Source organism: Heterocephalus glaber, unplaced genomic scaffold, assembly GCF_053883595.1.
Source record: "Heterocephalus glaber isolate CG9 unplaced genomic scaffold, H.glaber_assembly_v1.0 deba00001428, whole genome shotgun sequence".
In the NCBI taxonomy this organism is placed as follows: domain Eukaryota; kingdom Metazoa; phylum Chordata; class Mammalia; order Rodentia; family Bathyergidae; genus Heterocephalus; species Heterocephalus glaber.
The window spans coordinates 25865253-25890996 of NW_028258293.1; the positions used below are offsets into that span (position 1 = coordinate 25865253).

At 41.9% G+C, this 25744-nt stretch overlaps 2 protein-coding genes and 2 pseudogenes across 3 annotated transcripts; 1 reads left to right on the top strand and 3 right to left on the bottom strand.

The window, feature by feature from the left end:
- Positions 1-308: 308 nt before the first annotated feature.
- On the bottom strand, positions 309-11398 carry Or51e1 (olfactory receptor family 51 subfamily E member 1). Of its 2 annotated transcripts, none has more exons than XM_087211838.1 (2): positions 7771-8608; positions 309-3809 (listed from the first exon to the last, which is right to left on the bottom strand). In XM_087211838.1, exon 2 carries the CDS (start codon positions 3765-3767, stop codon positions 2811-2813), a length of 957 nt encoding a protein of 318 aa, XP_087067964.1. In that variant the 5' UTR covers positions 3768-3809; positions 7771-8608; the 3' UTR covers positions 309-2810. The 2 variants fall into 2 exon arrangements, with proteins under 2 accessions (XP_087067964.1, XP_004863397.1); XM_004863340.4 differs by lacking the exon at positions 7771-8608 and adding an exon at positions 11043-11398 and having other exon boundaries at positions 310-3809.
- Positions 11399-14944: 3546 nt separating this feature from the next.
- Positions 14945-16219, bottom strand: Or51d1 (olfactory receptor family 51 subfamily D member 1). Its single transcript, XM_004863453.2, has one exon. It carries the CDS (start codon positions 15965-15967, stop codon positions 14945-14947), a length of 1023 nt encoding a protein of 340 aa, XP_004863510.2. The 5' UTR covers positions 15968-16219.
- A 5809-nt stretch (positions 16220-22028) lies between these two features.
- LOC101696839 (signal recognition particle subunit SRP72 pseudogene) lies at positions 22029-24361 on the bottom strand (annotated as a pseudogene).
- Positions 24362-24469: 108 nt separating this feature from the next.
- On the top strand, positions 24470-25324 carry LOC110345569 (RING1 and YY1-binding protein pseudogene; annotated as a pseudogene).
- Positions 25325-25744: the final 420 nt, after the last annotated feature.

Here is a 25744-nt window from a genome sequence, read left to right on the forward strand (position 1 = left end):
TGTGGGCCACTGTCTTCGCTGTCTTGCATGGTGGCCCACCCTCAACCTGTAGGGTGTACTTCTCTTCCTACTTTTACTTGGCACAAACTTGCTCTCCAGAGCCTGTTTCTTTTCCTAACTTTAAAAAAATCTTTGCTGCCATCAAAAAAAGAGAGTATGTGCAGGCTGTGGCAGTGTCTGGGACAGAGCATTGGTAGTCAAAATGAAGTCCACAAGACATGTTTATGAAACATTTCTAGATAAAATCTAGAAAAATAACCTCAACTTATTACTCAGACTTCCCTAGGACCTGATAAAGGCCCAAGAGGCTGACACAGTGGGGCCAAAAGCAGGAGGTTTCAACTTTGCAACCTAACTTTGCAATCACATCTCCTAAAAGGATCAGCACTTTTTTTCTTCATCCTAGTTCTTATTCTAGACCCCTCCAGGGAATCTCAGTGAGTATTCATGAACTAAATCACCAGAAGTCTGGCCTAGAGGTTAGGAGATTTCTACCAAACACCAGGAAGGGAGTGGCAGTTATGGTAGTTGTGGTGGGTATATTTAGATTCATGACACAATTCGGTCAGTCAGGACCAAATTCATGAATCTTTGTCCTTCTAAAACCTAGGATAAAGATTACATCCCTAGAAACATTTTAAATGGGTCTGATTCATCTGTTTATTATCCTTCTATTTTACCTCCAAAAGGATTACAAATATAAAGCAGACACACATATCCATCTTGTGCCCATTCAGAAGCATGCAGACAGATGCATATTTAAAATCTGAAACAAAAACACCAAAATGCTAACAATGTTTTTTTAACTCTTTTAAGGTAACAACTTTATTGGAGATATTTATTATGTTTTTATTTCTGTTATATTTTCACATTGTATGAAGTTTTTTTATTACAATGATCATATATTGCTTTCCTATTAAGAAGAAAATGCATCTTTTCTCTCTCTTTATTCTTTTTTCAACTCCAGAGTCAGCACACTTCTGAGAGATCAACTAATTCTCCATGTAATTCAAAGTGACTGAAGCCTGCACTGACCCCATCTTATGCTACTAGTTCTTTTGTCCACCACTCACCTGGGCCCAGCCAATTTCATTTTGGCCACAATCATCATCTCTTCCATCACAGTCCAAGAAATTGCATATGCTGTTTCTATGCTTCTCTACCAGGTAGGCCTCTGTGCCTCTAGCTATGGCAAGAAAATTCAGATTGGCAACATGCTCTACTCTTCACTATGCTGCCTGCTCTCACACTCACCTGCCTCACCTTGGGTCTGTTAGGGCTTTCCCCATGGGTGGTGATCTCAATTCCTGTCTAATCCACTCGTACTTATATTCCCATGGTGCCCACCACCCTTCTAAAAGTGCTGTGCCTGGTTTATAGGGCTCCCAGGTGGACCACAGGGCCAAACTCATGCTAAGTACAGCCAGCAAGGATGCAGTCTTCATTGCTCTTTCACTTGACATTGCTGAACAACCTTCATTTTATGACCTTCCTCTGCAGGACAGCTCAAAGCCCTGGGGACGTGTGAGGACATGCAGTGCCTGTGTGTAGACTCTCTTCACTTTTTACCCATCCAACTTTCCGTCAGTCTTGCTTGCAGTCCAGCCATATGGGCTATTGGCCCTACTTAAACCTATGGTGCCTCTTGCTTTCGACTCTCTGGTCTGTGGTAACAAGTCCTGCCATTATTCCATGGGCTGCTGGATGGTCTCAGCTACTTCTCTTCCTAAAGGGTCTCTTAGATGTCCCTGATTCCACTGCTAGTCACAATATTTCCCAAATAAATCACTATTTGAGAACTCCCCAAACCTATTCCTGCTTCCACAATATAGGCATGGTGGCAACCAAATCAGGAAGAACAAGAGCTATTAGAATTAAAGCCATGTGACAGGAAACTCCCCAATACAACACAGAATGAGTGATTAAATGCTTCATCTAGAAAATGCAAAACTCTGGAAATACCTAACACACTGGTCTACCAATCCTGTCATATGCTGTAAAATTGAATATTAAAAGTCTTAATTCTTTTGAGCTTATGTGATCCTATGCAATTTACTGTTTCCCATGAAACATTAATTTCTTCTTTGTACAATGAGGGTGCTAATATTTCTGCCTAAATCAAAAATTTGATTTTTAAAATTAAATAAGGAAATGAGAGTTCATAGGCTGTGGAAACTTTCAGAACAAAATGTGTTATCTTTCATTCTCTGAACAAAGTACAGGCCAATATGATATTTTTAAGACTTTATTTGCAACCTTCTCTTTGGAGCCCAGTGCCCCAAGAAAAAGCAATTATTTCTTCTCTGTGGAGGTTGTCTTGAAGAAAAAAAGCCAGGCATATCTTCTTTCATGAGATCCAGAAATATTAGGACTTCTGAAGAGAAAGTTGGAGTCTTAAACCAGATGACCTAATTTTATTGGATTCTTGTATTTATTTTCCTTTTGTCATGCTTAGGCCTTTGGCAAACGTCCTTCAGATGCACTATCCTTTTCTCAGAGCCCTGTGGACCACCAGAGAAAGCAACTTCAATCTGGACTGAATGTTAAAATGAAAATCTTCCAGCCACCACTATGCCAGAATTTTAATAATCATAGGAAGAAAAAACTAAGGGGAATATAATATGGAAAAAATGGATATTGGGATTGTATGGTCCTCCCATCCCCTTCCACATAGAGAATTCCCAACCAGTTTCATCTTTGAAGGATCTGAGTTGTATTCTGTTAAGGGAGATTTGTTTTTTTAATACTGTCTTCCAAAACATTGATGTGAAAAATCTGAATTGGAGGACTTTGAGTGAAAAGAAAGTTGTTCAGTAGGAATCTGTCGTATGTGTAGTCACATGGAAAAGACGAAGGATGCGCTGTCGGATCTGCTTTGTCTTTACTCCATAGACAATGGGGTTTAGCACAGGAGGAACCAGCAGGTAGATGTTGGCCATGATGACAGGCAGGAGAGAGTCACGCCGCTTGCTAAAACGATGCACCATAGACAATCCGATGAAAGGCACATAGAATATGAAAACAGCACAGACATGGGAAACACAAGTGCCAAATGCCTTTGCCTGGGCTTCACGTGTCAAACCCAACACAGTCTTAAGGATAAGCAGATATGAAAAGGAGATGAGAAGGGAATCCAGGCCAATGGCAGAGATGATGACAATGAGGCCATAAATGACATTGACGTGGATGTCAGCACAGGCCAGCTTCATGACATCTTGATGTAGGCAGTAGGAATGGGAAAGGACATTGGAGCTGCAGAAGGGTAGCTGTTTGATGAAGACAGGCAGGGGAGCCATCAGTGCAGCACCCCGTATCACAGCAGCCATGCCAATCTTGGCAACACGAGGCAATGTAAGCACAGTGGCGTGGTGTAGTGGATGGCAGATGGCCACATAGCGATCAAAGGCCATGGCCAACAGCACTGTGGACTCCATGCCAGATAAGGAATGGATGGCAAACATCTGTACCAAACAAGCATCAAACTGGATGGTAGTGGAATTGAACCAGAAGATGGCCAGCATTTTGGGCATGGACGAAGTGGAGATGAGGATGTCCAGGCCAGAAAGCATGCAAAGAAAGATATACATGGGCTCATGTAAGCTGTGTTCAGTCCGCACAATGTAGATGATCATCAAGTTACCTAGCACGGCAATAAGGTAGAGTGAGCATAATGGAAAGGCCAGCCAGAACTGAGCCTCTTCCAACCCTGGGAGGCCTATTAAGATGAAATATGTAGCACTGGATTCATTGCCAGTGGGGACCACCATAGTGAAGGAGCTGGGCTGAGGCCAGTGCCAGGCACGTAGCAGCTGGAATGCAAAGATAAGCCATTGTCAGGTCCTCAAGAATCCCAAACTCCCTCATCCCGATGTTCTATTCTCTTCCCCAAACTCTAACTCCATTGCCCATCCAAATTCTGCTCCTATCTAAACTCAGTCTAACACTAACACAAGCACCAAATACAAATTCACCCACTCTTATTCACTAACCCCAGAACCCCACCTGCACAGTCAGTCTTGTTAACAAGTGAAATACTAAGACAAAATTGTAATTATATTTTAAGTTATTTCTCAAAGAAAGGCTACTTACCAAATATACATTGATTTAAGATAGATAGATAGATAGATAGATAGATAATAAATAGATATAAAATCACTTCCTTTTTCCTATTGTATCTTTAGCTCCCCTGTACTTAATACTGATAGTAAATTCTAATCATATCATTTCACCATCTTAAAATGAATTCCAATATAAATATAGTAATACTAGCACTAACACAGATTAACACTGAAACCTAACCTCATCACTAATCTGTTGATCTCCCCACTTCTAACCTTAACCATAACTTTAACATTAACCCAATATCTAATGGCCACTTAAATCTTAACCCCAAAATAATAACAACTTTATTATGATAAACCTAATTCCAATAAAATCCCGACAGGAATTTAATCCTGAATTCTAATTCTCTATTTCAACCTTGCCCAAATGTCTAATCAAAGTTTTACACTTGTCCATAGTATTCAGGTTACATCAGAAAATTGAAAATGATAACCAGAGTGGATGCCATTGATATCTCATCCAGACCCAGAGCACCTGTCTCCCACCTGCAGTGGGTGTTCAGTGTTAAGGGCTCACAGCTCTCCTTGAGAGAACTGTCCTTGCTAGATGCCAAGGACTGCCCGACCTAAGGATACACAAAGCCAGCCTCCTTGCCTCTAAGTGGAATGATGCTGGTAATTTGGATATGCCAAAGAGGAGTCCTAAAGGTTTCCTTTGGGTGAAAAAGAGAAAGTGTATCATAGCTATGTATGTATAGGAAAAGGCATAGTATATATAGGGTTCCATTTCAAGTACCCACTAGGAGACATGGAACATAGTCCCCCAAGTTAACAGGAGGCCACTTTTATGTCATCTGAATGAGAGTCTCTCTCATGCTCTGCTTCTAGGAGCCCCACTCATCCTGAGATCAGAACTGACTCAATTAGAATTCAAAGCCGGAGATGGTGGGTTCAGGCTATAGCAGGGTTCAGGCTGAATCTGAACTGAATCTAGCTATAAAATGGAGATGTTGCTCAAGTGGGATATCAGACTCAGGCTATCTCAGATTGCATCCTTCTGTTAAGAGAGTTAGCTGACTCCCTTCTGCCCCATCCTTTCTTGCTTCTGTGAGGAAATATTCATGTACACCTAATCAGATTAGGTACATTGCAGTTTTCAAATGTATTTACACACGTACACCAGAGGCACACAGCTGTACTCTAGTTCCTGGTCTGTTTAGTGAGTCTTGAACTCTCTTTGTGATTCAGATTCATAATTCTAACGTCTTACTAAAAAGGTCCACCTGGCTGTCTGTAAAGTACATCATAATCATTGTGTAGCTAATAGGAGAATGAGCCTTGAAATTAATCCTGAATTCAAATCCCAATCCTTAGCTGTGCAATACAGGGCAAATCATTTAACTTGCTAAGCCTGAGTTTCTTCATCTTTAAAATGCTAATACTCCCGGCCTGATAGGGCCAATGTAAGGATTAAATGAGATAATGAGGGCAAAACTTTTAACACAACTTCTCACATATACTAAGTATGAAAAATAATTCTTGTTGTTATTGACTGTTTTCCTCCAGATTTTATTTTTTTCTTTTTATGGTAGTCACCAGTTACATAAGCTAGACCAGGATTCTATCAGGTTAGGCCTCTACTAAAAACTTTTCCTTCAGCACAAATCCAGCAACCTAACCGGATAAAGTCAGACCACTGCCTATTGTTTTTAAAAATACTCTTGAAAACTAAATGGATTCTAGAATGAAGATTACAATTCTGAGAACACGGCTAACATGACTATCCTTTCTGAATGTGCTATGACCCTAGGTCTCTCCTCACCTTCCTCACCATGGCCCTGTGCCCCAGCCACACTGGAATACATGCTGCCTCATAAATGTAGCACTGATATCCATAACTGTGTCTTTTTGTCTTGTTTATTTCTCATCCCTCTGTCATACCGGATCTCCCTCCTTTACTTCCCCCCACACTCATTTTTCATATCCTGGCTTACTTTCTCTATCCTATACTACTTTCCTAAGCTTTCCCTTGGGTATAATTAAATGTTTCCTGCTCTGTGCTCCCAAAGTATTTTACTTAGGTCTCATTTTATATATTTACCCTAATAGTAATAAGTGTAATTATCATTATATTTATTTCTGCTGAATCATGAACTCCTTAATGCCAAAGATCCTATTATATTCATTAATTCATGTTAAATTGGTGTTTGCTGAAGATGAAAATAAACTTTATCAATAGAAGAATCCCTCCATGAGTATCTAATGAGGATAACACAGCCAAGAGGTAGGTAGCACTGCCAGATTCCTGAACTTAAGAGACTTTTGAGAGGGAGGAAAGAATATTTTCAAGGTCAGTTCAGGGTAATCTTAAGTTCAGAACAAGAATTTTCAGGGTCAAAGAGAAGAGCCTTTTTTCACCCAGGAAGCCAGAGGGCCTGAGAGGGTATATAGAAAAGAGGGCAACTGCAGCAGAAATGCAGAGGTTGTACAGCACAGTTGGGCTGAAAAGAAGGGAGACCTGGGGTCCCTAACCTGGAGACATCAGCAAGAAGGCTCTGATGCTTCCGAGGGCCAGATGCCCTTGCCATCTAGCAATTTCACATGAACATACCTGCTAGTGCAGGCTTCCCCGCGATCAAAAGTATGCTGTGTTGGGAAACACACATACTGGGAAGGGGTCATGGGTTACCATGTGCAGCTTTACTGCCTCTGAGCGTAGACTGATGTGGTGAGCAGAATCCTGGGGCTAGGAGTGCAAATCATGGCTTAAATAATGCAGGGAAGAATAACAACCTCTTAGCACTGCGGTGAAATTATATGAGATAAAGAACGTCAAAAGGCATTGTAAAAATAATCACAGTGCATTTTCCATAAAAGCGGGGAACAAGGTCTATGAAAATGTATGAAGCTTCCAAAAATTTATTTCTCGCAATCACCTCAATCACTTAATTCCTATACACACCTGTTCTACTCACTCGTGCACGCACACACACACACACACACACGCACACACACATACACACGTACCTATAGCAATAAATCTTCACAATGGCAAGGCTGGGTACTGATATAAAAGATGCCAGAAATCAAAAAGGGGAAGCCAGCTGGCCTGCCTGGGAGGTGCTTGGGCAGCTATGGCTAGAGATAAAATGTCAGCAGAAAAGGAATGAAGGCACGGGCAGGAAGCCAGACAGAAGGCGCAAATATCATTCTTCAGACTGTCAACCCTGAGGCACCCCAGACCACCACAGTCTCCCCAGTAGACAGGAGAGAGAAGAGATGACTCCCAGGTGGCCTTCCAGCCTCAACATCTGCTAGTAATTAGAACTATTCACATATACTCAAGAGACGGTTTAGCACTCGGGAGAAAGTTGGAACTAGATCATTCTATTTCAAAAACAAAACACAATTAATGAAAAATAAACTAAGAAAGTATATTTTTTTCTATTTTTTTGAGAGAGCCCACACACTGTCCTAATCCCCAAGGAACAGCTTTGTGTTTAACATTTTCTCTAAAAAGCCAAAGTGTCTTAGCATGTCCCTGGAATGTTCCCTGGAGAATTATGAAGAACATCTTGGCTTTTGGGGAAAGTGGGGAGCAGGCCCTACCAACTATACAGAGTGGAAATTCATCCTGAGGGCCTCAGTCCTCTTCTTTCCCTCTGGCCTTCGGTAGTCTGCCCTCTAGTGCCAGCTCTGCGCTCCTTACCTGCTCATTTCCACGTTCTTCCCCGGCTCTCAATTCCTTCTTTCTCACAGACCCACGGAAAAGCTGATGGAGAAGAGGGCCAGGGCTCTTCAGCCTTTCTTGTGTCCCGCCAGTCACCCCCAACACTTATTTTGTTGTTTCTATGGTATTAACAGATCACTGAGTGCCTATAAAATGCCACTGTACCAACTGCCAAAATATTATCTGTAACCCAGCAACAATTATGCATGATAGGAGATCTGTATGTCTCCTCTGCGTTAGAGGAAAAAGCTGAGGCTCCAAGAAGTTAAATAACATTCCCAGTGTTCAACAATTGATTCGTAAAGTAGAAACTTCACCTAGACAACCCCAAGACCTGCATGCTTTCCCTTATTCTGGGATTTAGTTGTGCTGTACTGTACTTTCTGGAATCTAACAAAAACCACCCAGCGGCAAGGTAGAGCAGGTGCTTGGTAAGTAAGACACCTGGCCCAGGAACAATCTTAGAAGGGTAATTAAGAGGACAGTAAAGAGAGCTTTCCTGGATGAGAACTTGAGGCACCCTCCTTCTCTTCCAGCCCCAACTCCCCTAGCTGTGATACTGGCAGGCCCCTCAGTGGTGATGAAAATGCTTTGTCCTCTACCTCCTTCTAATTAAAGTCTCTCATCAATCTGTCAAATAGTATTCATCCCATTTGGTAGATAAAGACATCGATGTTTAGTTAGAGCCCTAAATGCCAAATGCTTGATTTTCCAGTATTCCAGGCTACTAACTTGCCTCTCTCCCAGTCTTTATAAGATGAGTAAAATACTTTATAAGGACAAGGTTCATGTTAATTTCCAAGATATCCAAAATAAAGGGCTCATGAGTGAAAGGAACATTCTATAGCTCAGGACACCTGACTGGCTCTCCCCACTTAGGTGCAGTGTGAAAAGGATAAAAGAAGGAAAAGGAGGGCATTTGTGATTTCTGTCATCATCTAGCTAAACACTCATTATGTTCCATGCTCAGAGTAATGGGCTGAAGACCTGTGGTGCTGCTTCAGCCTCTGTGGGGATATTTGAAGGAGAATACTCTTGAAGGTAATCTCAGACAGACTTGGGAGCCTCTGGCTCTTGCTGCCAGACCCAAAGAGGCAAGACTGACCTCAAGGACAATGCTGTGGCTGTAAAAGACTGAAGGAGCTTGACAGACACCTGATTCTTGGAGAGGAAGAAATTGTCCTTAGACTTCACGAGGGTAGTATTCCCAAGAATCACCCAAATTATCTTCATCCACTGTGTCCCATACCTTGCTTGAATCTGATGATGCAGATGAACCTTTGCAGAATATTGGCCAATCTTTTTTTATTGCTAAGCTAATAATGGAAAGATGAGAGTACAATTTCTAACCTGAAAATGACTGTGAAGCTCTCACCCTACCTTATTCACTCAAGTCAGACTGGTCCCCTTATACCACTTTATGTAGACATCTAGGGTTCAGGTCCCCACCATCACCACCCCTTCTTAAGTGGGACCAGTTAAGTGTTCTAGGGGCTTGCAAAGCTTGGCCTACTTATATGTCAGTGTCCAGAGCTAGTGTGGTGTGTGCCCGCCTGTTGATAAATGCAAGAAAAGGGAAGTGACTGACATGGAACTTTGATCAATACATTGATTTTTTTTCAACAATTATTGACTGGCTGGCTCCTCTGTGCCACTCTGTACACTAAGTGTTGAAGTTACTGAAGAAGAGAGTAAACAAAGATACAGGTCCACCCCTCTGTGGGAGAAATTGAGACAAACACTCAACCATCACAGCACATCGGGGTAAGTACTAGGACAAGGCAAGCACCAAGATCTCAGAAGCAAAGACAGCAATAGCTTACAAAAGTTTTAGGTTCAGAGGGCTTCCCTAAAAAGATGATACTGAGTCATGCTTTTAGAACCAGTTTCAGTTAACCAGGGAGTTAGGTGAGTGTAGAGACAGCAGCACACAGATAGCAAAACACAAATTGAGTATGAAAACTGGAGATCAAACACTGGACAAAATAGGAAAGATCACTGCTCTCTTGCAACTCACATACTAAGAAGGCAACAACAAAAAAAGAAATGGGCAAGAAAATTTCAGGTAAAGGTGGAGTTGAGGTGAGGGCCAAAGAAAGCCTCTGAGGAGGTTACATGTGAGCTGAGAGCTGTGTGATGAGAAAATGCCAGCCCCTCTAAGATTTGAGGAAAGAGCATCCCAGGCATTCCGGGAGACCACACAAGGAAAATGTCTTTCAGCAAGACTGAGTCTGGTAGTTCATGGAATAGAAAGGTCAAGGTGGCCCGAACACTGAAGACTTTAAGATTAGGGCAGAGGAAGGCAAGGACTAGGTCAGATGACAGGGGTCTGTGAGGCATGGCAAAGAGCTTTGGCTTAATTCTGAATGAATGGAGGAATTTAAGCAATGGACTTGATCTAATTTATTTTTGAAAGTGCCCTCCGGCAAAGGCAAAGACCCAAAGCGAAAGAGAAGAGACCTTGTTTGGAAAGCTGCAAGTACTTTAGATGGCTGGGAAAAAGAGTACAAAGCCAGAGGTGACTGCAGGGTAGACCTTAAGCCACTTTTAAATAGGCTGAAGAGGGCCGGGGATTTAGTTCGGTGGTTCCGGGGCCTGCCTGTCAAGCACAAGGTCCCGAGTTCATCCCCAGTACCAGGAAAGACAAAAAAAAATAGGCTGAAGACTGAACCCTGATACTAGGCTTATACTAAAGAGGCTTGAAGCCCCAGCAGGTCACTAAATCCCAATCTCAACTACAGCCTAACTCCTGATGCAAAGTATAGGATGGGCATCTATCTACCCTGCTCAGAGGCGGCAAGATAACCCTACCCAAAGCCTGATCTTCAATCATAGACTGAGCTTCAGCCACACTAACAACACCAGGGTTGGCCCTGTCTACACATTTAAACCAATCCAACCCCAATCCAACCCAAATCTAACCCCAACAAATTGTGTTCTCTGTCTCTTTCATATTTGTGCATGCCCCTGCCAGGCTTTAGATGGCTGTTCCTGTACACTGGTCATTGAAAAATTGCTTGAAAACTATCCTTAGGCAACATGGAACACCCAATGCTCCCCTTCACACACAAACATAGAAGTTACTAAAACTGTCATCCTTTGGATGGAAGGCTTCCTCCACATCCCCCAGCCCCACCCTGTACACTGATTCTTCACAGCCTGGTTTCTCATTCTCTCAGCAATCCTGCTGGAAGATCCCTAGCTAGAGGAACCTACATGCTCTGATATACCCCCTGGTCTCCTGCACTCACCTCAGTTGTCCTGCAGGAGTGTGTTCTTCCCAGCACTCTTCCAAAAGAAGTCTAGCAGGCTGTGCTAAAGCCCAGCCCTCTCTGTCTCCACTTCCTCTTTGAGGTCTCACTGGCAGGGGTTATTTATTCTCAGTCTGCCCTCCTCCTTCCTGCTCCTCCCTTCTGGGCATGCAGGATTTTGTCCAGAGTTCATCAGCAGATACCCCTCACAAGCCAACTGTGATTTTGGATTTTCTTCTCAGTGTCCACATTCTATAAAGATTTTCTTCTTAGTGTCCACATTCTACCTAGTAGTATGGGAAAGGAGGAGCAGTGGATAATGTGGGTCTCTAGAGTTCTCAAATGGGCCTTTGAGAGCTGGCATATATGTTAGTTCACAATGAAAAGTTAGAGTAAGAAAAAGCTAATGAAACCCATTTTTTCCGTAGTCTTTCTGATGACCTTTTTCCAAATTTCTTCATAATCTTATCACACTCAGTCAGAGGAACGACAACGTAAATTTTTAAAGGGACCTCATGATTAAATGTCAGCTTTCTCCCATCCTGAAGCTTTCTCTCTCCCCTGCCTTTCCTTTGATGGACGCTGAACCTAATGGACCTAACCTCCCTTCCCAAAGTCCTAGGGCTTCTTTGTCTCCAAAGCTTGGCTCTTGTGTCTGGCCAGCTCATTACAGGGGTACCCAAGGACTCCCATTCCCCCGCCTTAGTTTACTAAATTTCTGGCTGAGGAAGAAGGACGTTTTCTCTTTAACCTTCCCTACCCCCAACACCAGCCATATAAGACCAACGCCATCTGGTGTCTCTCTTAAAGGCAAAAATAGTAAGAGAATTTTTAGACAGAGAACCATTTGAATGTGAAACTGAATACCTTAAATTTTGAAATAAGTTAAAATTATGTCTGCGATAAAGAAAGCATCATGGTTTTTACTTGGTTTAACTCACCGGTATCATAGTTATGAGTTCACAACATAAGGCATGCTAACTCAATAAAAAAGACAGTGTCAAACAAGGCCATTCTAACTCAAACCACATCAAAATTACTGATTACAAGAGCTCCTGCTCCCTGTGGATCTTGCAGCCTGACACTTTCTGCCACCGCCTTAGACATCTCTGTTGTCTCCGTTGATCCTCCCATAAGCTTAGAAGATAAAAAGGCTTTTTCAAAGTGCCCTAAGGACTTCTGTTTCCATCCAAGATGGAATAATAGGAAGTAATATCAACCTGAAGAAATGAAACAGTAGATTACCTATATAAAATAATTTTCAAGATACTAGGCATCAGTCAGTGAAGGACAGTGAGAAATAAGACAAGGTAAACAAATGTGATCCATAGTTTGCCAGCTTGCTGCCTGGAAAAAGTTTCTGTGCTGCAGCAAAGGCAAAATGAATCCAGGCAGAAGCTAGAGGGCTCCCTGAGTTGAGGTGATAAATTAAAGATTCAGGAAGACTAACCTAGTTATATTTTGAAGGTAAAGTATTAGAGATGAGAGACACACACAGAGAGGGAATACTAGATATAAGTAGATCTTCCTCAAGAATTCAGCCAAGTACTGATCAGTATATGCCTGTAAGCAGGCTTTCTAAAGCTAGGGAAAGAATCACTTTGAAAGATTAGAGGTAACCTTAAATTTTGAGGTAACCTTAATTCTGTGCTCTGAGATGAATGTAATAAACCAGAGCCTCTATAGAACACAGGTCTCTCATTTGGTCTCTAAAACTTGTCAGAAATATTTTTCCAAGACTAAATGCACTATTATGTACTCTAACTGATGGGCTTGGAAGGGGTAAGGTTGTAGGGAGAAGATGTAGATCCCCTTTGCCTCTTAAGATCAGAACAAAAAAAATTATGAGTATTACTTGAAGAATTATCTGCCCTAAGAAAGATGGCTGTGGGAGGCTAAGTGCCATCCTTTAAATAAATAAAGTCTCAAAAGATTCTTTCCTGAGCCAAGCTAGGTAGAGATATCATAGGGAAATGGGGTACACCATGAGGGCATGGTCCTCAGGTAGCCCCACCAATCAAAGCTTTTGTACCTTTTAGTACATATTAACAAAATGTTCAGATCTGAGGTTCAAGTGAAGAAAAAAATTGGCATTGAGTCACTGTCCTGGTTTCAGCTCTTCAACCTTAAGTAGTCACTTAACTTCTTAGAGCTTTGGTTTGCTTAACTAAAATGGGAGTAGAAACATGATCTAAAATATAATGTTATTTATAGATCTTAGCTGATTATTAATAGCTGGGGAAAGTACTGTTTAGACCTCATGTAACACAGGTCAAATTAAGGAAAATAATTTAGAGAGAGAGGAACAAGAAATGAGGGTTGATAGGGAAACAAGAGTGAATCTGTTTATTTAAAGTGAACCAGAACCCATTCTGCCTTTTACTTGCTGAGCAGCCCCAGCTGAACATCCAACACTTTGGATCCAGGCTCTGAAAACAAGCATAAGGCATGGGCTCCACCCTCAGGAGAGACAGACAACTGTCACATGGATATGTAAGTTCTATGATAAAGAATAAACAGACCACCATCATGTAAAATCTATCACAGCAGAATAACCTCTGGTTGAGCCCAGACCAAGAATTTAGGTTTCTTGGAGGTTTATCTCTCAACATTGAAAATTATTCTTGCTTCTTATGATTAGACTTATTTAATCCCCTGCCTCCACCCATACAGACATCATACATCAAGCAATGCTCATGAATACAAAACTTATACTCAGTCTTGTGCCACAAAACATACCTGTTACACAAAGGAAAGGGCCCTAAAACATAAGCATGAGACACAAACCCAAAGATACAATCATCACAAACAAATCACACATAGCCACATACTTCAGACATTACATTCCACCCACATCTGTCTAAAGGCCTATGTAGCAGCACACGAAAAATTTGATATCAAAAATAGTTTTCACGATAGACATATACCCAAACATAAACATCACACATGCTGAAAGGTGAAACCCTCCCAATATTACACAGTCCACACATGTGTGCACCACATTCTACATGCATCTAATCTAAAAGGAAAGATTTAGATTTCTAAATCACAGGGCGCATTCTCACCAGATACACATAAAAACACTGCCCAACAAACAGATGCACATAGAAATATTCTCCCATAGAGGCCTATCACATACTAACTCAGATATCATGAAAACAGAGTAAAGGTATAATCAGAAACAGAACTTATAAAACATATATGTACCACAGTACAGGTACCACACTCACCTGGACACAGCTGGCACATGTTCCACTCTCATTCATTCATTCATTCTCTCTGTCTCATGCACATACACACACATATACCCATATAAATATACCACTTACATCCACAACCATTACTCCTCACATAGTTACAGTGATAGACATTGGCAGATTACACAAAAACATACTCACATGCATAAAGAAATGTAAACACTTCATGTCGACTACATCCTCCCCTGTTACAGGCTCCCTCCAATTATTACACCAAACACCTTCATTAGCCTTTATTTACAACTATGTAACCACTTTGGGGCATAAGCAATAAAGTTTATAGCCAACACAGATTCAGAGACACATGGGAGCAAGCATAATTAAAAATCATACATCAGTGAATCATAAGATGTGGCATTTATAGCCTTCTTATGTCAAAACTGTGTATATTTTCTAGTTAGGAAGGAGGAAGAAGACAAGGCCATCCTAAGAGAGGGATTATAGCAGTCATTCTCCAGGATGGCCTGTGTAGACAAGGTCATAAATTCTGTACTGAATCATTCCTGGGGACAGAAATAAAAGATTTATTTAGACAACAGAAAGCAGACAGCCCAATAGGTTGGATGTTCCAATCACCATGACATTGGACAGACGCTCATCCTCTCCTCTTTGGTAAAATTGAGGACACTGGGGTGGGTATCCTTCTCACCTGTCACCTCCTGAGAACATATGAATGACCCTTGAACTGATCTCCTTGGTCTTGGCTCCATAGACAATGGGGTTGACTACAGGTGGTAGCAGTAGATAGACATTAGCCATGACCACATGAAGCAGGGAGGTGGGACCACCCAGTCTGTGTACAACCGAGAGCCCAATGAGGGGCACATAAAAGACCAGGACAGCACAGAGATGGGAGACGCAGGTATTGAAAGCCTTAAGTGCTGCCCCTCGAGAGGAAAGCTCCAACACAGCCTGCAGGATAAGGATGTAGGAGAATCCAATGAAGAGGGAGTCCACACCCATGACTGAGAGGATGATAAAGAGTCCATAAACTACATTGACTGTGGTGTCGGTACAGGACAGCTTCATAATATCTTGGTGCAGACAGAAGGAGTGTGTGACAGTATGTGTTCGGCAGTATGACAACCGCTTCAGGATGAAGGGCAATGGGAAGAAGAATATAAATCCCCTGCTCAGGGCAGCTAGTCCAATCTTGACTACAACAGGCCTGGTGAGCACAGAAGCATGGTGCAATGGGTGGCATATGGCCACAAAGCGGTCAAAGGCCATAGCCAGCAGGACAGCTGACTCCATGGCTGACAGAGCATGGATAAGGAACATCTGAGCCAGACAAGCATTGAACTCAATCTCCTGGATCCCCATCAGGAAAAGGCTGGCCATCCTGGGCATAGTAACAGAGGAGAGGACCAGGTCAATGGTGGAGAGCATAGCCAGGAAGAAGTACATGGGCTCATGCAGATGCCTCTCTACGTGAATGATGAGGACAATGGCCAGGTTGCCCAGAGTGGCCAAGGCATACATAAAACACAGTGGGAAAGCCAACCAAAAGTGTATGTTAGGTCCCAGGCCAGGGATGCCCACCAGTAAGAAATAGCCTGGGTGGACCAGAGTTCCATTTGGAGTGGCCATGACAGGCCCCAAGAGCTGTAACTTCTGCATCCCAAATCCAGAGTCTAGGAAAGGGAAAAAAAAGAAATATTCAGTCATATCTCAGAAAAGAGAAAGGGCTCCTAAGGGAAAGACATTGGAACAGTAACAGTAGCAAAGAGGACTAAATATTTCTAGCAATTCTGAACCCCAGCATCCCTCTACTTTAATTCTCCTTATACACACCTTCCTGAATACCCCAAATCTTATCCTGTTCCCCAAGGCCCCAGTGCTGTACAAAACAATTCTAGTGTTATTAGTCTCAATGTGTACATGCTCATTCATAAAACATTTAAGAGTCCTTTATTTTTAAAGCCCACATTGTTGACCACGCTACTGCTCTTAGCCCTTCCCCATCAGGATAGACAGGTGTGCAGAAATCTTCCACTGCTATCCTAGGTCTTTTAGTTTTAGGTCCAGAGTCAGAGTTTCAGTATGTGGTTGACTGTAAGACCTACTATAATCTGATTTAGAGCCAGAAGCATGGACTGATCTGGGACTAGATTTTAAGACAGGTTTATATTTAGGTCTGTGTGGTATTTCTCAAATTTCCCTGATATAATTGGTTGTAAACCCCATTACCCCCACCCCAGGACTTATTCCAAGCCCCAGATAATCAAAATTTCCAAGATCTGTTTCAAAAAACACAAGTCTTTTTTCCCTAAGTGATTTTATTCTTAATCAAAGAAAATTGGGGAAAGCTGTTCTGGTGTCCTGGGAGTGGGGAAATACGGTGACAGGGAACTGTCTTAACCATTGGGACAAAGTATAGAACCAAATCTGCCACCAGATCTCTCAAGGTTCACGTGACAGTCACTAACAAATTATCCTGGCTGGGATGGGACATGGAAGCCAGATGCATTCCAGACATGGAAAGAGAATCATTTAGTGCTGTTGTCATCGCTCTGTGGTAGTCAAAGGCACACTCCTTCCTCCACCCTCTCTCCCTACTGATCTCATATCACTTCAGGCCCAACTTCTTCCTGACCTCTCTGCTCTAAGCTTTTGCCCTGAAATCCAGCCATATAAACTACCACCTGCTTAACATTTCCATCAGAGTAGACTATGAGGCTCACACTCATCTTGCCCCAGATAAGACCCCTTGCAAACCTGTGCCTTGGCTCTGGTCCTGAGCTCAGTGAATGGTGCCACCCAGCTCCCAGGTCACCGAAGTCTCGGCAGCTAGCTAGCCCCATCTCGACTTATCTGCCCTTTCACCCCTGTGTGTGACTTCGCTTTTTGAACTAGTCTAGTGGGGTCTTTCCTCTTATCTGACACACCCTCCCTCCCTCAATGTCATTATATCAATCCCTCCGCCTTTATTATGTAAAACCTTTCTAATTCATCCCCCTGCTTCTGAACCCTGTCTATTCCAACCCATCTTACACAGTTTAGCAAGATACAGGTGAATCTCATAGCCTTCAAGTCAAAGTGAGAACTCTATGGTATGCATACAAGGCCCTTCACAGTGTGGGTCCAACTTAACTTTCCAGCCCAGCTTCTCAGTTTCCTTCTTCATTATCCATCACCACCATTCATTGAAAATCAATACATACACATACAAACACATACTCACACACACACACTTTACATTTTTCCTGGTTGAATTAATTTCCCTTGCTCTCTGCTTCTTAAGTGGAGGGTAGGAGGTTAGAACTGGGCAGTTCTGGCCAAGGAATAAGGCAAAGCTTGGAAGATGCCTTGGAGAAGCTTGAAGAAACTCCTCTTTATCACTGGACACAGTCTGCGATCCGGGCTACTGTGGCATGGAAAGGTTGCTGTCTGTCAGGTCTTGTCTCAGTAGCTGGGTAGTGTGATCCAAGGCCCAGCTTCCTTGACAGCACCCAGTCCTTGGATTTCCCAAAGCCAAAACAAACCTCCCTTCCCTCTCCTCCCTGCTCCAGCCTTGCACGTTTGCAATCAGTGCCTCAGCCCTCAGCCACTACCCACAAGTATCTGCTCTGGGGGCCTCAGGGAGTATGAAGGTAGCCATGGAGTGAACTGGGACCTTAGCTCTGCTCTAGTGTCCGGGGAAAACTGAGCCAGACTCCTACCCAATTCTTCTGAGACCAGTTTAGGAAACTGGGTGAGTAGTGGGGTGTTTAGGGTAGAGGGGAAAAGAGAAATAACAGGGCTGGGAGATGAGCTACTGGAATGGAATTAGGGGTGTGGCTGGAAGCAGTGGTCTACCAGTGCTCACATTCAGAACAAACCAACCAAGGGGATCCAGAGCTGCATTGGAACAGGATGGCCTTTTGCTGCTGTTTGGGGGGGGGGGGGGGGGCTTTCGCTTCTTAATGTTGTCCTCTTGTGGTCACCCTGGGGAACTGCAGTCTTGTAATCAACACAGGACATTACCTCTCTCCCTCCCCTCTCAAACTGCCTTTTCTTCATTTGGTTACCAGTTACCTCTTCTGTCCCTCCAGAAAACAGACTGGATAGCACAGTGGTTTGAATGTGGAGCTGTGCAGGAAACAGACCTGGGCCCAGTTACTAATTATAATCAATTACTAATGTACTAACCACACCAAACTTCAGTTTGATTCAAAAATAGGACACTAGCAATTCTCCAGTGAATATTTGTTATTCTTTGAAAAAATTAGAGGATCCAGTGAAGTAGGAGGAAACGTGATTGAGATAGTGTCAAAGAAAACTGGTTGAGAAGTAAAGTATAAAGTCATAGGTTGCCTTGAGAACTGCTTGAATGTGTTGGTGAGGACATTCTTTAATGCTGCAGAGTGAAAGTGAGTAGTTTGGGAAGAAATGGAAAAAGTGGATGCAGACCACTCTCTTAAGATGCTTGCATGTGAACAGAAGCAGTGAAATGGGCAATATGTGAAGAATTGATAGCTCCACAGAAAGCTTTTTAAATGTGCATTTAGGAGCTGGAAGTGACTAACACAAGTAAATATCAACAGGATGGGATTATGGAGAGGTTTCCTGTCCTGTACTTCTCACATGATTCAAGGATATGGTGAAGGTAGATGCTATCTCTTCCCTCTATACAGCAACAATGAGCAATTTACTTGTTTGCATAGCTTCTATCACTCAAATAGGCCAGACCACTCTTCTAAACTTAAGAATGGCAGTGTCCATGGATGTAGGAGTTTCTGGGGCACCTCAAACTCAACATTAACTCATTTCTAAACTCATTATCAACTAAGCTCAATATCTCTGGTTCCCAAACTGAATCATGTTCCCTGTTTCTGTTCAGTCATAATAATGACTCTGTTGCCCAAGCCAGAAGCTTAGAACCAGCCCATCATCCTTTCCTCTTCCCTCTTTCTGTCCTCTCCCTCCCAACCACAATCAGTCACCAAGTGCTCTTTACTCTGTATCCTAGAAATACTGTGAATCAGATTATTTTTCTCTGTCTCCTGTGGCATTACACCAGTCCAAGACAAGATAATCTCTTCCCTAGATCATCAGAATAGTTTGATCACTGGTCAGTCTCTCTGAAGAGCTTTCCCACCAACACTAATCTCCAAGGCCTACAGTGTGGCCAGTATGATCTTCCAAACATAAATTTAGTTGATGGTAAACTCTCTTACCTTTAAAGACTGAAGTTCACATTCCAAAACCCAGCTCAGGAGGCCTCCATGAGCCTATTCCATTCAGCTTTTCCATTCCAATCTGTAATCACTTTGCCTTGTTTTTTGTATGCTGAGTTCCGGATATACCAAAATGGTCCCACAACTTTAATTCTTTTTCTCATTTTTGGCCTTCACGTACATATGTTTTCCTCATGGTAAAAGCACTCATCCCACTCCTTGTTCTAATTCATTCTTAGCCTTCAGTGTCTGTTTAAACTTCCTTCCTGAGACTTTACTGACACCTAATCTTGATGGGTCCACTTTACTCTGTTTTCCTTTGTTTCACTGATGGTGTTCAACATTAGGTTAATTGTATTTTATATTTCTGATCAGATCTTACCTTCTTATCTTGGGGGAGGGATATGGACACTGATATGAATGCTTAAAAGACTATGTGTACAGAATCCTCCTTGTCACATTCATAGAGAGAAATTAGTATTGTTCTTGTTGATGTTCACTCACAATTCACAACTCCATTACTTTAACTAAGGAATATCTAGTGAGTAGGTACCCTTAGATTCCTGGAAACAACATCAAGTGCCAAGCTGGTAAAATTTTTAAACAGATTTTTCATGGAAACTTTTAAGCATTTTTTCACTCCTTACAGCCATAAGAACAGTATCTTATTAAGTAAGGTGGATCATGGTGTGACTTGAAAGATAATAGTTATCCCTACATACCTTTCACAAGATTAAAATGATTCATTTTTAACAGAATGTGAAAATGTCTGGTCAATAGTGGAAAATTCTGGCCAAGGATATTCTCAAATACTCAGGATGGAAGCTTCTGAATGATATGAACTTGCCTAATTCTCAATCCCACCACAGGACACCCTAGCTTCCCTTCACTGTGCTCCTTCTCTGGCATTCTTTCAGGTTCTCACATGAAAGGTCTTTGTCCTTACACCCAATTCCTAGCATTTGCTCAAACTTTTGCTTTGTCTGGAATGGCCAACCTCTCTGTAGTCCTCCTCTATATTCTAACGATTTACATGCTGCTTATAAAAGGAAATCTTTTCCCGTAGGAAGATGTTCTATGAGTATTCAAATTTCATTTGTAGATGACTATTGTGACTGAGTTGAGTTTTTTTTTCACTGCCGGAATATTTTATTTAAAAATGTGTCACAGTGAAGGACATATCCATACTAGATTTTATAAATGTACACACACCCATGTATAAACAAAGTATGTAATGTCACTGTCAGCCTGTCCAAAGGAGGTAAGAATTACTAGGAAGTTAATGTAGATATTTATACTTCATTTGACAATAGCTTGTTTACCTGAATTAAGGTTTTTCAGTTGTTTTGCAATTGACCAACGCTGTCAATAACTACAATTAAGGAATTATAAATTTCACTGTTTTGCCTTGAGTCAGAATTTTCAAAGATGGATAATTTTCACCAAGACTCTGTTGTTTAACCTAAAAAATTATTATCCTGAACTATAGCTATTTAATGGAATTTTAAGAGATTTACTAATGATTATTTCTGCAACAGAGGATATATTCAGAAGTAATGAATATCTGTCATTCTTACCAAAACACTGTTCTCCATAGAGCTCAAAAGAGCAATTATATCATAATAAATCACTTTAAGATCTTGTTTAGATGCCATTGCAGATTTGGACTGTGCTAAACAGAAAGACAGCATACTATTTCTTATACAGGAAGCCTCTTAAAAAAAAAACTCTCTGAAGATGTTTCAGTAGATATGTTCAGTCAAACATTTTATTCACATGGACAGAGTAATGCAGTCACAAGGAAATACTCAAAAGTCTAAAATAAATGAGCATAAAATGAATACCAACAAGGGTAGGCATCCTAACATGTCTCACAGCTGTTGAATGACAGTGGCTTGTAGGTAAGCAAAGATGAGTAACATTTATATCACAAACTGACTGTAAAACACTTCATTACTCTGGGAAAGGTAATGAACAGTCATAACCCAGAACTAGAAAGAAGAGCCATTTGAGTATATTAATTGGGTCAACCAGTTCTGTTAGATTTTAATACTGTGTGGTATTGATTTCCTCTCTACCTAATGAAGTCAACTTTCAGGAACATTCATCTTTTTGATTGAAATAGTCCAAACCCATCTGACCTCTGACACTGGGTCTAAAAGTGAACTACTAGCAACATTGATGTATTTTCTAGAAGTCTTCGGTGGTGCTAAATCACCATGCTAACATAATCTGAAAATGAAAATGACAAAGCTGCCACATAAATGAAAAGTATCCCATATTCTAGTATCCAAGACAGAATTTGTGGTTAAAATTATTAAAGACATTTACAGTCGTCTGTTCGAGGCCACTCATTTAGCCAAGTGAAGAACACCAGTGTTTTAATAAGGTCCCTTTTTATCACATGATATTTCTAAGCAAATATTTGAAATCCTCAGAAGATTCCACTTTTAGTCTCCCAGAGCCTCCTGAGACATAATTTAAAGTGGGACTTGATAGGAACAAGCACCTTCACTCTTCAGACTCTAGTTGAAACAGCAGAAATAGTTTCTGTTTAAATCCCTGGGAAACCTCAAGTAATGTGCCTCATTTGTGAAACGGAAAAAAGATCAAATCAACAAAGATAAAGGATGCAACAGTTATCAAGGTGGGTAAATGACCGATCATCTTCAGTCCTCATAATGTGTACAAAACTATGTGGGACAAGTTAGCCAAATCTAACTAGACAGTCTGAGGAAGATGTTGTCCTATTTGACACACAAGATATAATTTTATGAAAATAGGGGGATGGAAGAGGGAGGAGTTCTATGCTTCTCACTGGGTTACTTTTATTATGTTCTTAGTGTCACTGAAACTAGCTTACAAACAGCCTGGAACAAGAACATTCTAATCACCAGCTGCCTTTTCCTCCTTTCTTCTTTTTCTGTTGCTGTTTCTTCTTTGTTGCTGGAGCCCCTGCATGTTTCTGGTGTCTTGGGGGTTTGATGCTACTTGTAGAGGCAGATATGGCTGCTGCACTGCCTGGTCTTGGGGAGGTGGGAGGACTGCTCAGTTTTACTGGCATCCAGTTCAGATGAAGCTCCTGAAGTTGGTCCCTGAGCACCCTTTCCAATCTGATCCTTCTTTTTACCCTTCTTTCTTCCTCGGTAGTAAGAATGTTCTAGCATTGACAGCCATCTTTCAGGACCTGGGGTAACTTTTGGGTCATAATTCTTAAGCAGTTTTCCCTTCTTTTTCTTCTTCTTTTTCAAATATCCCTGACCTTGCTCTTTTGGTTGACTATCTCCAGTGACTTTTCCACCCTTCTTCCAAATGTACATAGCACCAGGAGAATTTTCAAGGGCCTTGACATCTACTTTTAGAGGCATACTAACTGATGAGGACAAGTATTTACTAAGAGCTTTTGCTTTCTCTGGATCTACAAGTAAGTAAACAGAAATAAGCTGTGTCAGGGTGTGAGTATCTTTTGGATTTTGCTTCCATAGCTGTTCTAGGTCCTAATTGTCTCCCTCTCCCACCCATATTTGAGTTTGAAGTTTGCTGCTTCTCTTATCAAGGACAAATGAGCAAGAGATTTGGGCTGACAGTTTTGGTACCACTGGATACCCTGTGTGACCTTAATGGCACTATCAATATCTTTCTCATGGCTGTACATGGTCACTAATGCTGATACCACCCTGGTTTATGCTTTAACTCTTCTATGCTTCTCAGAATTAGGCATGCTTTGAATATATTAACCTTGAGAAATTTTCAACTGTGCCATACTCAGCTTAATGTTAGCTGCATTTTCTGGATGCTGATCTGAAAATTCCTGGAGCAGCTCTATTGCTTTTGTGTGCTGTTTTTTCTGGCAGAGCTGGGCAGCTTGGATTAACACAGGCAGGAGATGCTCAGGACTTTGGGACTGTAAACCAGTAGATATTTTGCAGCATTGCTCTGCCTGGTTTGTGTACATAGCAAGTAAAGCTTTGTTAAATTCTATAGCTTGCAGTTGTTTCTTGGAAAGCTTAAACTCTACTCCTTCTGCATTGGTTAATATCACCTTCTTCTTGGAGTCAAAGACATTTTGGTCCTTATTAATAGTAATGATGTTATTTGCAATTACAGCTAGTAATCCCACATCTGTTGGCTTCAGTGTTATTATCTGATTATAAAGCTGCAAAGCCTCCTCTGTATGACCTTGAAGTTGCAAAATGTAGGCCATCTGACCATGAATGATGGCCAGTTGTCTGTGGGTCTTCCTCCGTTCCATCAGAGTCTTCTGAAAATGACTGGCGGCAAAGATCTTCAGCTTTCTGTAGGATTTTCATTGCCTGGTTCAGCCGGCCTGGTCCAATCTGTGCACAGGCGGTGTTGTAACACAGTTCATGGGTGCCTTCTTGGAGGCCCAGGTTCTCTGGAGCCACTTTTTCCCAATTGCTTTTAGCTGCAACAACTGCTGAAAGCTTTGTTTTTCTTTCCTCATCATAGTCATCTTGGGAGTTTTGCACAAGATCTCTATGTACAGCTAAGCATTCATCATAGCGTTCCAAACGGTGTAACACTTGTCCATACAGCTCTACAGCTCTTTTAGCTTGTCTGTCTGCTGGTTGGCACTTTCTATTGTCTTCAAGGCACTTTCAATTCTGTTGAGCCTATACTCACAATATGCCTTCTCAAAGGAGAGAGAGTTATTGGCTAAAACTTTGGTATGTGTACTGATGACATTTAAGGCTTCCTTGAAACTTCCATTCTGAGTAAGGCAGACCACTTTACAGTGCAGGACAGTTACGTCATCCTTGTTGATCTGTAGTATCTTGTTGACGGTCTTCAGAGCGCACTTGAAGTCGCCGTTCTGTCCATAACGGTTCACTTCACTCCACAGCGCAGGCACCGAAACGCCCCCACTGCCACCGCTCGTCATCTTGGAGGAGGAGGGCTGCCACTGAGTTTTGTTAGGAAATACTGATATACATGTCACATACAAAGCCCTTCATGAACAAACACAATTTTAGGGTGGCAACAGGAGGCCATGTGGCTCGAGCGCAGCCGTGGTGACGGCTCCTCATCCCAGACAAAAGGGGATTTAGCCAGGCCCAAAAGACAAGCAAAACCTGCCGTGGAGGAAGGCTTTCGGGATTGTAGCGTTTGTACCTTCAGGAACAGCGCTGAAGCCTTTAAATGCAGCATCTGCGAAGGTTGAAAAGCAAGATGAAGAGAAACCTGAAAAAGATAAGGAAATCAATCCTAGTGTTACCAAGAAAAATACCAACAAGAAAACAAACCAAAGTCAGGTATTCTGAAAGATCCTCCTAGTGAAGCTAACAGTATACAGTCTCCAAAAGCTACAGCAAAGACCAGAGAAACGAATCCCACCTCAAGGCCCCGGCTGAAAACTGTGGGCAGGAGCACTGTACAGCTGTTGGCAGTAACCGTGGACAACGTACCGTCATTACCACAGGCTTGGAGGAAAAGCCTCGCTCTTCCTCGACATCGTCACCCACAGTGACCTCCAGTGCAGGGTCCGGACAGCAGAACCAGGGCAGCTCGGGGTCAGAGAGCAGAGACAAGGGCTCTCCCGTTCCTCCACGCCAAAAGGCGGCAGACACATCGGCAGTAAATGATGAATCTTTCTGAAATTGCACATGGAGTTGTGAAAACTATGAATCAGGGTATGAAATTCAAATCCTCCACCTGCCCGTGCTGTTGGCGACCATGGAGAATCTTCTATGGACATCGACCTCTGAGCAATGCTCCCAGGATAATTTCTGCTTGCCGTGGGTATCTGGCCACCAAGGAATTTCGCACCCTGACAATTACTCTTGACACTTTTATGTATGCCATTGTTTCATATGATTTTCCTAACAATCATTTATAATTGGATGTGCTCCTGAATCTACTTTTTATATTAAAAAAAACTGCTCTGAACAATTTTTCCATGTACATTACAACTGGTTTTTTGTTTTTATTTTGTTGAGGGGGGGTTAGGGGGGACTTTTATTTATTGTGTTCACAAACTCCATCCTTTCAGCATATCCTCTTTAAGTTTAGTTCTTTCTTCTAGTTATACTATGTGCTATCAGTTTTGCTCTAACTATATATATGTAAATATAAAATTGTATATAAAGGGTTATTTGAAACCAATCCATGGCAACGCTGGTGCTTGATACACTGTGAAGTGAATACAACATTGAACAGTTATAGATCTGGGACAGTCCCTTCCATGAAAGTGCTGAAATTGAATTAAAATCAGTCTTACATAAAGCGTGCTCCAACCCACATGAGAACTTGATTCTCTCATCTGTCT

Excerpts from the sequence above, each read along its gene's own strand:
- Or51e1 (XM_087211838.1), bottom strand. The coding sequence starts at position 3,767 with ATGGTGGTCCCCACTGGCAATGAATCCAGTGCTACATATTTCATCTTA.
- Or51d1 (XM_004863453.2), bottom strand. The coding sequence starts at position 15,967 with ATGACTGAATATTTCTTTTTTTTCCCTTTCCTAGACTCTGGATTTGGG.